Source organism: Phoenix dactylifera, chromosome 8, assembly GCF_051530095.1.
Source record: "Phoenix dactylifera cultivar Ajwa chromosome 8, Ajwa_hap1_PhDact_Kaust_v1.1, whole genome shotgun sequence".
Classification (NCBI taxonomy): domain Eukaryota; kingdom Viridiplantae; phylum Streptophyta; class Magnoliopsida; order Arecales; family Arecaceae; genus Phoenix; species Phoenix dactylifera.
In genome coordinates, this window is record NC_143197.1 from 5,887,254 (window position 1) to 5,898,573 (window position 11,320).

General features: G+C 41.4%; 2 protein-coding genes and 1 pseudogene across 4 annotated transcripts; 2 read left to right on the forward strand and 1 right to left on the reverse strand.

The window, feature by feature from the left end:
• Nucleotides 1–914: 914 nt before the first annotated feature.
• Nucleotides 915–3,301, reverse strand: LOC103702183 (L-ascorbate oxidase homolog). The gene is made up of 3 exons (XM_008784514.4): nt 2,879–3,301; nt 1,657–2,769; nt 915–1,491 (listed from the first exon to the last, which is right to left on the reverse strand). Exons 1-3 carry the CDS (start codon nt 3,118–3,120, stop codon nt 1,194–1,196), a joined length of 1,653 nt encoding a protein of 550 aa, XP_008782736.3. The 5' UTR covers nt 3,121–3,301; the 3' UTR covers nt 915–1,193.
• Nucleotides 3,302–7,655: 4,354 nt separating this feature from the next.
• Nucleotides 7,656–9,395, forward strand: LOC103702184 (putative dolichyl pyrophosphate Man9GlcNAc2 alpha-1,3-glucosyltransferase). 2 transcript variants are annotated; one of them, XM_039124454.2, is made up of 5 exons: nt 7,656–7,971; nt 8,278–8,382; nt 8,493–8,573; nt 9,086–9,247; nt 9,348–9,395. In XM_039124454.2, the coding sequence occupies exons 1-5, from the start codon at nt 7,828–7,830 to the stop codon at nt 9,348–9,350; spliced, it is 495 nt and encodes a 164-aa protein (XP_038980382.2). In that variant the 5' UTR covers nt 7,656–7,827; the 3' UTR covers nt 9,351–9,395. The 2 variants fall into 2 exon arrangements, with proteins under 2 accessions (XP_038980382.2, XP_088558665.1); XM_088702539.1 differs by having other exon boundaries at nt 9,086–9,395.
• A 127-nt stretch (nt 9,396–9,522) lies between these two features.
• Nucleotides 9,523–10,385, forward strand: LOC113462416 (putative dolichyl pyrophosphate Man9GlcNAc2 alpha-1,3-glucosyltransferase pseudogene; annotated as a pseudogene). The gene is made up of 2 exons (XR_015967844.1): nt 9,523–9,762; nt 9,882–10,385. The product of XR_015967844.1 is annotated as a putative dolichyl pyrophosphate Man9GlcNAc2 alpha-1,3-glucosyltransferase pseudogene (transcript).
• The last annotated feature ends 935 nt before the right edge of the window (nt 10,386–11,320 follow it).

Genomic DNA, 11,320 nt, shown 5'->3' on the forward strand with positions numbered 1-11,320 from the left:
TGCATCCTACCAAAGTAACCATTCATAAAACAAGATCAAGCCATAGGAAACTCTATTATTATGTCCTCGTCTTATCAGAATATGAAATATTTCATTGGACAATCAGATAAACATCGGGAAAGCATGCAGCACCTGTCCTCGTCGACTTCCGCTGTACTCCAAGCCGACACATGTTTACTGTTCCCTTCCCTGCAAATGTGCTACGCTCTGAGGTCTTTCTGAGAATGCTAGTCTTCCAGCATCAGTTGAATATCTTTCTGTCGGTGACTATTTCTACGTTGGTGGCATGCTCCGATGGCAGCTCTGAAAGGGAAGTTTTATTCCAAGTCTGGAAATTAATGAACAGATGTGTCCTATCATTGGCTAAATTGACAATAGTTATGCTAAAGGTTAATATAATAGCATTGGGCTCCAGTTGCTCTAGAAGCTGCAGAAAACACTTTCAGAGCTCTACTTCTCTGTTGTCTTTCAGATCTTCTACTCATGCTTTTCTTCTTTGTTGCTGCCTGCTAAATTTGTTCTTGCTTTTGCGGATTATTGGCCACTATTGGAGCTTTATTCGCCAAGGCACAAATGTCAATTGGATCATATTGCAGGATAATTAATTACATCTCTGATATTTTGGTTTTTTAATCTCTCACAATGTAGATGCAGCAGATGTACTTTCTGGCCCTGTACTGTAATGTAATGTTCGCACTACTTGAACTAAAACAGCCAGTGGATTAATCAACACAAAGATTCATCTACCGAAATCTTACAAAGCTGATTAGATTGACATAACTTTGTTACTACGAGCAGGACAATCTATCTTCCGAGAAAAGGAATTAAAAATGAAAGACTTAAAGGAGGTTAACCACCCACTGAAGCAAAGTTTTGCAGAAAGGGTGACAGTAATGAAAGGTTAGCCTCGACAATTAAGTACAAAAAATAAAAAAAGTCTTCTATAAGCTTGGGAGAGCGTTGATAGCATTAACACGACCGGCCAACTTAGACAAGACGTCGGCCCTGAACGCGCCGCTTATTCGTCCACCCTCTAAACTCTCTTTCATCGCATTCTACCCCTCCACGTACCCCTCTCTTTCTCTCTCTCTCGGACTACTACTAGTATCACTTCAGTAATCCCTTCCCCTCCCACCCCCTGATAGCAAAGGAAGGATCAGGTGCCATGGACGGTAATCAGCGAGAACCGGCGTTTAAGTGTAAGGCGCGGGCTTTGGCAGGTTGACGACGTTACCGCAGTGCAGGGCGTTCTCTGGCATGTTATACTCGTCCCTCAATGACCTCGCCGGCGAGGCCACGCTGATGTAGAGCTGCTGCCCTAGGTATTGCTTGTCCCAGACCAACGTCCTCAGGTTCCACATTCCGGCATTGTCGAACGTGAGCATTATCGCCGACCACGACTTCGGGTACACCTGAACTGTGTGCCGGCTCGCTGCATCAAGAAGGTTGTAGGTTACTCTTTTCTCGGGGGTCCATTCGCCATGTCCCATTCTGCACCAACATTGCATCAAAGATTTAAGTACCGATGCAAATTGATCATGCATACTGCGTCATGCGTGCATGCGCTGGTTCTAACTCTTCAAATCTCGAGGTGTGATTAGCACGGCATGACATGACATGACATGATATAGGAAAGAAGGAAGGAGGCAAACTTACCCAGCCGGGAAGAAGGCATAGCCATCAAGGTGATAAGCATGGATGCTTCTCTCAGGGTTCTCTAGGATAACCTCGATGAAGGTCCGGAAGGTGCAGTTGATGACGTTGGGTGCAATGGTGATGAGACTTTTGCCGTTCGGTGGCTCGTCCCCGATGATGCTGTACTTGAACTCCTTGTCAGCGATGCCGTAGTACTCCGACAGCTTGAGCGGGGTGACGGGGTTCTCATGGGAGACGCCATTGATCGCGTAGCGGCGCTTGCCGTTGACGAGGCCGGTGCCGCCGCGGAGCTTGATGGTGCGGGTGATGTTGATCTGGCCATAGTGGTAGGAGCCCTGGGGGTTGGGGCGGGCGGCGCTGGCGGTGAGGTTCCAGCGGAAGGAACGCCACTGGTTGAAGGACCAGGCCCAGCCGGAGGGAGCCGGCGGCAGGTCCTTGGATGGCGGGGCGTTGGAGCCGGCGTAGCGGACGATTGCGCTGCCACCGCAGCTGTACTTGGTGAAGCGGGTGGACATGAGGATGTAGTAGTCGCCGGGCTGCTGGTCGGCGGTGACGAACACGGAGAAGCACTGGCCGATGTGGAGGTCCAACGAGTCGTATGTGTTCTGCACGACGTGGGAGCCCTCCATCTCGACTAGCCTCAGCGAGTGCTTCTGGATACGGAAGTTGAGGGAGTCCTTGATGCCGATGTTGCAGACACGGAAGCGGTAGGTCTTGCCGGCCTCCATGGTGAACATCGGCGGCTCGTCCTTGCCGGAGGCGTCCTTGCCGTGTTTTCCATTGATGAGGACGCCAGCGGGGCGGCCGATGCTGCGGCCGCTGTCGAGCCGGCCCGCCAGCACCTTGTGGCTCTTGGTGTACCAGTCGCCGGCCAGGATGTTGAACTCGTCGGCCGGGTCGGCGTAGGGGACCGGGATGAGGAGCCGGCTGTGGACGCGGATCATGCCCATGCCGCCGGCCGCCTTCTGCATGCCGATGGACGGGAAGTAGAAGAAGCTCCCGATCTGGTCCTTGGGCTGGAAGTGGTACGTCCAGTTCTTGCCCGGCATTATGGGGCAGTTCGTCCCCGGCATCCCGTCCATCCACGAGTTCTTCCTGTGCTGAATGCCATTCCTGCCATGCAAAAATGATAACAAGATTCATTCAAATCGTGCAAGCATGCAAGTGTTGTTTGTTGTTCTTGTGTTGAAGAGACAGACAGAGAGAGAGCGAGCTAACAAACCATGAGAGGAGGAAGGGCTCGTCGAGGTTGTTGAAGACATTAACGATGATGTTGTTATTGGAAGTGCAGTTGATTTCGGGACCGGGGAACTGGTTGTTGATGAGGATGACCTGCTGGGGAACGCCGAGAGGGGAGATGGTGCCGTAGGTGACGTTCCATTCGAAGAAGAGGTACGGGTCCTCGGCCTGGACCGTCGAGAGGCCGAGGAGGGCTAAAAGCACGACGAGCGCGACCCGTGACATCTCTCCTCTTGTCTTCTACTGTTCTCTTCTTTTCTACCTACTCTATATAAGATAGAAACGATATGGCCTCTATTTTAGTTTTGAGTTTGGGGATGGGAGGGGGAGAGGAAGAGGAGAATTAGGTCATAGAGGAAGGATATGGAAGAAGAGAGAGGCCACCGGAGAGCTTGGCTCCGTCTTTAGATCTTGGCTTGGCGCTGACTCCTTAATTTATAACACAAGCGGCGACTCCGAGTCCTATAGAGAATAGAAAAGAGGAGGGTCGTGGAGGAGTTTGGGCCACATGCCCGTTCAAAGCGTTGCCTTCCTTCGCTCGTTCTCCGCGCTTGGCGTTCTTTCACTCCCAACGGTTTTTATCCATTTGGGGGAGGGAGAACGAGGAGGGCGGAGAGAGAAGGGGTCGCTGCTCTGTTCCTTCTTCGTGTTAGTCCTCCAGACGACTACACCTGTTCTTCCTGTGTCGGGTGCGGTGTTTCTAACCAGTACTCTCGACCACTTCCCTACGGATTTGAGAGCGTTGAATATTTCGAGGTTTAAAACAAACTTTCTTGCGAAAAACGAATTGCAAAGAAAAATTCCCAGATAGGGTACATCTTGGGGGAGACTCCTTCATAGTGATCGACTGGATATGGGGAGTGGATCACTTTGGGGATGGTCACCTGTTGATTTGTGAGACTTGTAGATTGATCAGAGAGATGGAGTCCTTCCAGACAGTGCATATGTATAAGAAGACGAACATGAATATTGAAAATGTCATCAGCCGAATAGAAAATTTGATTCTTTTTTCCTTGTATTTTTTTAAAAAAACATAAATTCCTTAGCCTAGACAAGCAACTCCTACGAATTTCACACTTATTTTTGGTAATTTAAGTATAGTAAGATATTTTTATACTAGTTTATTCATTTTAAACCAGTAATTTATTTTCCTACTGCTGGTTAATTATTCAAATTAATGGTTGGTTTCCTGAATAGATATTTCTCATTTGGTGTTTCTGGATGGAAATTTCACGTATGATATACTTTAGAAAAGTGTTATTTCGTATATTAACAACTTGAGAGTTTTGTCATACTAGTAATGAGGAAAATGTATATAAATTAATTAAATCATTGCATAGTCTTAAGTAGACACAAAAATAAAGGCATGAAAATTTTGATTCTATTATACTTTCAAAGGGTTTTATAATGATATTGATAAATGTATTTATTCTAAAATTACTAGTGATTAAATTGTAATCATTTGCTTATATGTTGATGATATGTTAATTTTTAGAACTAACCAAAAAATATCTTCTATTTTCAGAATAAAAGATTTGGGAGAAGTAGATACTGCATTAGTTATTAAAGTTATGAAACATAGTAGATGATATGCTTTATGCCAATAATATTATATTGAGAAAATACTTTTAAAGTTCAAGCATCATCCTTTTAAAGGAAAAAAGTTTCTTCTTATGATTTGAGTATTAAATTAGATAAAAAATTTTGATAGAGCAATTGTTCAAATAGAGTATTCTAGTATTGTTGGTAATTGAACGTATATTGTGGATTGTTGACCAAATACTGTTTTTGCAATATGTAGATTACGTAGAACTCTAATGGGGATTATTGGAAGCCTATTAATAAAATCCTTGGATATCTTAAAAGGACTATTGTACTTTGATTGTTTTATAATGAGTTTCAGTTGTATTAGAATGATATACCGATCCCAGTTGGATTATAAGTACAGAAGATAGTTGTTCTGCCAGTGTATAGATTTTTATCCTAGGAGGTGAAGCAATTTCTTGGTCATCCAAGAAATAATCTTATATATGGCACTCATATAATAAAATCCAAGTTCATTGCTTTGGCTGGTACCAGCAAAGTGGCAAAATGGTTGAAAGATTTATTAGATATAATATTATGGTCTTAATCTATGCCGCAATATCTAATTTATTGTGATATATTAGCCATGTATCAAGAGCTTATAGTAAAATATAGAATAGTAGGTCTAGATATATAAGTCTAAAACATTATCATGCAAGGAAAGCAATTGAAAATGGAATGATTACTGTTATATATGTGAAGTCAAGTAAGATCCTTTCATTAAAAGACTCTAAAGAGAGTGAACAAAAAGATATCAAACGAGATGGGACCAAAACCATTCATTAAGTGGCCGTCGATGATGGAAACCCAACCTGTGCCTAGATATATCTAGTATTTTATTTAATGGGTAAGAACAAGTTAGTTGTAAGTGATTGATGTAACACTGATATTGTTATATAAGGCTTATGAAAGTCAATGAGTGCTCATCATTATGGAAATGAGATTGAGCAATGCTGTTTATGAAGCTCAAAATTTTTATAAAAAAAAATTATATATACACAATGGGGATACATTTAGAACTTCATCTATATGGATGTTTAAGTGGTGCCAAGAGTTTAAGATTTACTCCTGAGGTTGTTCATGAAATCAGGACAAGTACATGACCATTAGAAGTGCTAAGCGAGATCTAAATAAGCTCTCTCTAAAATTGACTAGTGTTATGTATGTTATTTCTGATTCTATGGTGAGTACCTGATATTAAGTCAAGCTTAAAAGTGATTTCAATCAGGCTTTTCAATAATTATAATTATTGAAGATATACATCGAATGATATTTTCTTCTATGCATGACATGATAATGCAACTCTTGTATCTATTATTGTTATTATTTTATATTATATTTTAAATAGAAAAGAATTAATTTTTGGTATTTTAAATTTAATTCAAAATATAAAAATATTTTTATATTACCTATCACTAGTTATTTTCCCAAATGGTTGGTTTTTCTCGATGAACATTTTCTCAACGAGTGTTGGACTTTTACGTATAACATCTTTTAGAAAGGTGCCTTCTTTTAAATTGATTGGAATCGTTTGAAGGGAACGTGATAAATAACACCCTCCCTTTAGTCTCATATAACGTTTCCCCTTTTCAGATAATAATATATTTTTTAAAAATATATATATAATAAAATAGAAAGGAGTTGTTTTCTTATGTGCATGGAGGCTAATAACAATGACTGCGCGATCTTAAAGCACAAATGCAAACATAAAAGTCCATCTCCAAAAATCTACATTACAATGGTCGAGATCTAATATCATACAAAATTTAAAAATCTGGCTAAGCCCAGATTAGCAATTCAGCATCCTTGTTTTTTTGACAAGTGCCAAAGGTCTATATCTAGTGGCACCAACCAATCCGCCCAAGATATGCTGAGCTCAACTAAAACCGAGGTACGGCAAAGTCGGCTAAAATTGAGGTATGCCGAGATTGGCTGAAATCGAGGAAGAAGGCGAGATTGATCTGCAAATAAGTTCACTTGTTGAAAAGTTTTCGATAGAAACCATTCGATACTTAAGTTAGTAGAGATTTAGGGCTCGTTTGGTTCGCAGGAAAACGAGGGGGGAAAGTGTGGTCAACGGGAAAGTAATGAAATGCCTCTTGTTTGGTTGGAGTTTTCAAAGGAGAGAGATGGGAAAGTTGTATTCCCATGGGAATATGATTCCCACATTTCATGGGAAAGTCTTTCCCATGAGAAACATGGGAAAGTTACTTTCCCATGAGGTGGAAATCACTCCTTTTTTTATTTTTTCCCAAAAAGACCCTTCAGCATTAAAGAAGCATTAAAGAGGCATTAAAGACCTAATTTTTATTAAGGGCATAATAGGAATTATACATAACTTTCTTAGGAAAGTGGATGGTCAACCAAATATAAGCACTTTGGAAATTAGTCACTTTCCCATGGTTAACTAAACTGTCAAAAGTACTTTCCTAGGTATCCTCTTCCTAGGAATCTGATTCCTAGGAATCATATTCCTAGGAGGAAAATACTTCCCGCGAACCAAACGAACCCTTAGAGTAATAATAGGAGAGAGAGAGGGAGAGTTTGAGTATAGAAGAATGCTTTAGGAAAAGAGGAAAGAAATGTGCTTTAGGGAAGAAAAAAAAGGGAGCTTAAGAATACCTATCTGAGAGTCTCCCAGTCATCCTATATCTAGAATGACAGCAATGTATGTTACCTAATTTATCGAGAAATGCTATAACTGCACGATAATGGCTAATCGTGTATTAACCACATGGTAACGGTTTTTTACAATTGGTATATAGCAATAATCGTATTTTTACTGTTGTGTTGATGTAACTATTGCCAAGACTATAATTGCAACTTATTCAATGACTTCTGAGTAACATTGACTGCACATCGATTAATACCGCAGTCATTTACTTTGGTCAACGCCGAGGTCAAGAAGGTCGGAACAACCGGATGTCAAGATGGCCAATATTTTTTCCATCAACAACAGTAGGGTGTATATTTGAATTTACTTCTTCTTATTCATGTAGCTGCCCAAATGTGGCATTATTTAAAACACCTCGATTCAAAATAAAAAAAAGTGCAATGAGGCTATCTAATTCACGTTTCATAAGACCTGAGAAGCGTTCAATGTGGTCTAACGGACCATGCATCGCCAACTTGAAGTCGAAGAGCTACAAATGCCGAAACGTAAACGAAAAGCTAGAACCGCGGGCGGAAGGACTGCGGCGAGTCGGTAGACGGCATGCGGCCCTTAACCCTTCCTGATTTCTAGGAGGATTAACGGGATCTACCGAAGAGGGAGCGGGCGCCGCAGATGGCGAAGAGGACGGCGGCGGCGGCGGCGCAGCCGGATTCCCCACGTCGACGACGACCCTGATGGCTCCGACCGCCGTGGCGGTGGCCCTATTCGCACTCATGGTGCGCGTGATGGTCTCGTTGGGGCGGGGGGAACGCCGCCCAAGTACGGCGACTACGAGGGGCAGTGGGACTGGATACCCTCCACACCCCAGCCTCGGAGTGGTAACGCAATACATCCGCCAATGACCTCGCTACTGGGGCCTGGACTATCCCCCTCTCACCGCCTACCAGAGCCTCGCTCACGCCCTCCTCCTCAACGCTTTGCTCCCCGCCGCCGTCGCCCTCTCCTCCTCCCGCGGATTCGAGTCCTCCGCCTCGCAATTTCCCATCTATTCTTCCCCTTTTCCTCTTCTTTTCCTCCTTCTTTTCGCTCTTTTTTGGATTAAGATTCGATATTTTTATGCTTCTTTCATGGTCTGGGTGGTAAAGATCGAATATTTGTGCTGGGTTTTCGGGTTTTTTATGTAGGAAGCTGCTGATGAGGTGGATAAAGAAGGAGGGTCAGCACCGTGGCTGCTCGCTATGATTTTGTTCACACCTTGTTTGATCCTCATCGATCATGGTCATTTCCAGGTTAGATATTTGTGGTGGTTTGTTTCATTGTTTAGTGATGTTTCTATTAGTTTTTTGTTTGTTTGTTTTTTTCCCCTCATTATGCTTTTTGGTCCGTATAATTGCATTAGCCTTGGATTAATGCTGCTATCCTGTCAAGGAATGAGGTTGCTGCTTCTGCCCTCTTCAGTCTTGCAATCAACCACAAACAGGTCATTTCGGAATTTCCTAGCTGTTCTTTTCTTTTCTTTTCTTTTCTTTTAAGGGGCAATCTTTGAAGGTCTTAAATCTGCATTTAATCGATCTGATGATTGTTTACAATGTTTCCTCTGATAAGTTGGTTGAACATAGTGACTAATGAAAGGTGAAACTTTGATACTGTTAAAAAGCAAATATGATAATATGTGAAATGGTTTTTAGATCAAATTTCACTATGGACTTCATAAACCAATATTATTTTTCTACTTATGCTGCTGCCTGCATAGTCAGCTTGATCAATTTAATATCAAGGTGAAGTATCCAGACAGTCCAGCCTTTCTTCCTTGACCACAACATTTCCTACAAGGTTTTTAAGTTAGCGCCATATTCAACTGCTGTAAGAGAAGAATCATGAAAAATGTCTAGGTGTGCTGGAAATTACTTATACTAACAAGTGACTAATTTTTTGTTGGTTATCATATTGTTTAGTTTTGCTTTTTCATTATATCAATGCATCTGTTTCCAGATGAGCTTATACTTTTGCACCAGCATTTTCAGCCATCTTCTGGGAAAATGCCTTAGGCATCATGATCCAATTTTTGAGGTGATGAAAGTAGGCTTTGTGGTCATGGGAACATTTGCACTTGTCTGGTGGCCTTATCTATATTCTCTGGAAGCGGTGATGGAGGTAAAAATCCTTGTTCCTATTTCTCTTCACAATATCAGTGATTGATGTATCATCTGGGTTATCTTCTTGATTGATCAAGGTCTGAAATCATGTTTTGCAGTAGCTTCTTGATTCGTTATGTGAATTAGTACAATCAGCTTGTATCTCATCCTCGACTTTCTGTTTCAAACTCGTTGTTTTAACTGGCTAATTTCATGAGGTCCACTTTTTTCCTGTCTCTAGAAATTGAAGTTAAAACTAGTCCTTTTCATGAGCATAAACCGGTTCTTTCATGACTAGCTCCCCTTGAGAGAGGAATATATGAGGATTATGTTGCCAACTTTTGGTGTGGCACCTCAATTTTCATAAGGTGGAAGAGACTTTTCACAATACAGTCAATGAAGTTTCTTAGTTTCGTCACCACTGTCTCAGCCTTCCTGCCCTGCTTTGTTGAGCAAGTAAAGGCTCCAAGTGAGGTGGTTTTCTTTATGCTTTGCTTAATAGTTCATTTTCTTTCTACCTCTTCTCTTACCAAGGTATGTTCCTCAAGCATTGATTTTTTTTAGCTTTCTCTATAGTCAGTCACATCTTGATATCATGTTAATGAAAGTTTTTGATACTTAATTTTCATTTTGCGTGTTGGGAACTGAAATAGTGCATGAGAAGTCAATTCTGCTGCCTATTTTACCTGCAAGCCTTTTAGCACTACAAGAGCCTCTTCTTTGTCGTGATCGTTTGATATTGCAATACACTTCAGTTCTTGCTCTCGTTGGTTTTATTTTCTACTCACCTGATGGTAGAAGTGGGATGAGAGCATACAGTATCTCTGTTACAAAGAGTGCACTTGTGACCTTGCCGATGTTGTGCTCCTTTATGCTTCATGTCATTTACTTAAGTCTGCAGCCGCGAGAAAAGTATCCTTTCCTCTTTGAGGCCATGATTATGTTTCTTTGCTTCTCTCAGTTTGTGATCTTAACTTTTAACTCTAATACCAAGCAATGGATGTTATTGGACTGCTCTACTTGGACAGACAGAGGCAAAAGTTTCTTTGATCCTGAAATTTAAGCAAAAGTTATATGTAGCTGTTATTTTTCACTATGAATGGACTCGATCTTCTTTGAAATGATTGAAACTAATATGCATGTGTTTGATTTTAAAAGTTCCTTTTTACTTGAAATAAGTTGTCCTTGTGCACTATTTTTGTTCTTTTCCCACAATACCCACTTCTATTACTCTTTGTTAATTATCTTGCAAAGACTGCAGATTCAGATAGCAATTTTGCAATCCATAGTGCATGCAATGGAAATGAAATTCAATAGCCAAGAATTTAGAAGCTAAATAAAAAAAGTATCCTAGTACACGAGGCATCCGCTATTGTAGGGTTTGGGGAGGGTTAGATGTGTGTTGCGTCATCCTAAGTGCGGAGAGGCTATCTCTGTGTTTTAAACCTTTGACACCCATGTCACGGCGGAGCAACCTCACCATCGTGCCAAGTCCCACCCTCAAGAACTTAGAAGCTAAATGTTTAAGAAATACACTAGTTCTTTGTTAGTCCTTCGTATTTTTTGCACTACTGTGCTGTTTGATAAGGTTCAAAAAAAATCAGCTCCTTAGATCATGTGCTTTCTTTGGCCACAGTTTTAGCACAGGTCAATGAAGTGAAATCCAGAATTGACCTACTGCCATTCTACGCATTCTATATACATGCTAGATTATTGGGTGATGTAGTCCAAAATGTTATATGCCTATTTGTTTTCTTAGATTGGCTTAAGTGGTGGGACATTTGGTTCTGTCATTGTCAGAACGGGAAATTTGTATTGATGCTGTTATGTAAATTTAAAATTTCCAATACATGAGATTACAGTTTGCAGTGAAGTACCATTTATCTCATATCCTTGGAAGATGGATTCAAGCAGCATATCGAATTAACTATCGAACAATGCCATGGTAGCTCTTTCCAATCGTCACACACCCTCCCCCCCCCCCCTCCCCACCCCCCCAAAAAAAAGGAACAAAAAAAGAAAGAGAAAGGAGGACAGATATTTTCAGTAAATCCCCTGAATGATGAAATCAACATGAATTGCTCATGGCACC

Coding starts and splice junctions, on each gene's coding strand:
- LOC103702183 (XM_008784514.4), bottom strand. CDS start 3,120: ATGTCACGGGTCGCGCTCGTCGTGCTTTTAGCCCTCCTCGGCCTCTCG. Junction 2,770..2,878: donor GAGCCCTTCCTCCTCTCATG/GTTTGTTAGCTC, acceptor TTTGCATGGCAG/GAATGGCATTCAGCACAGGA. Junction 1,492..1,656: donor TATGCCTTCTTCCCGGCTGG/GTAAGTTTGCCT, acceptor ATGTTGGTGCAG/AATGGGACATGGCGAATGGA.
- LOC103702184 (XM_088702539.1), top strand. CDS start 7,828: ATGGCTCCGACCGCCGTGGCGGTGGCCCTATTCGCACTCATGGTGCGC. Junction 7,972..8,277: donor CACACCCCAGCCTCGGAGTG/GTAACGCAATAC, acceptor TTTTTTATGTAG/GAAGCTGCTGATGAGGTGGA. Junction 8,574..9,085: donor TTGCAATCAACCACAAACAG/GTCATTTCGGAA, acceptor ATCTGTTTCCAG/ATGAGCTTATACTTTTGCAC.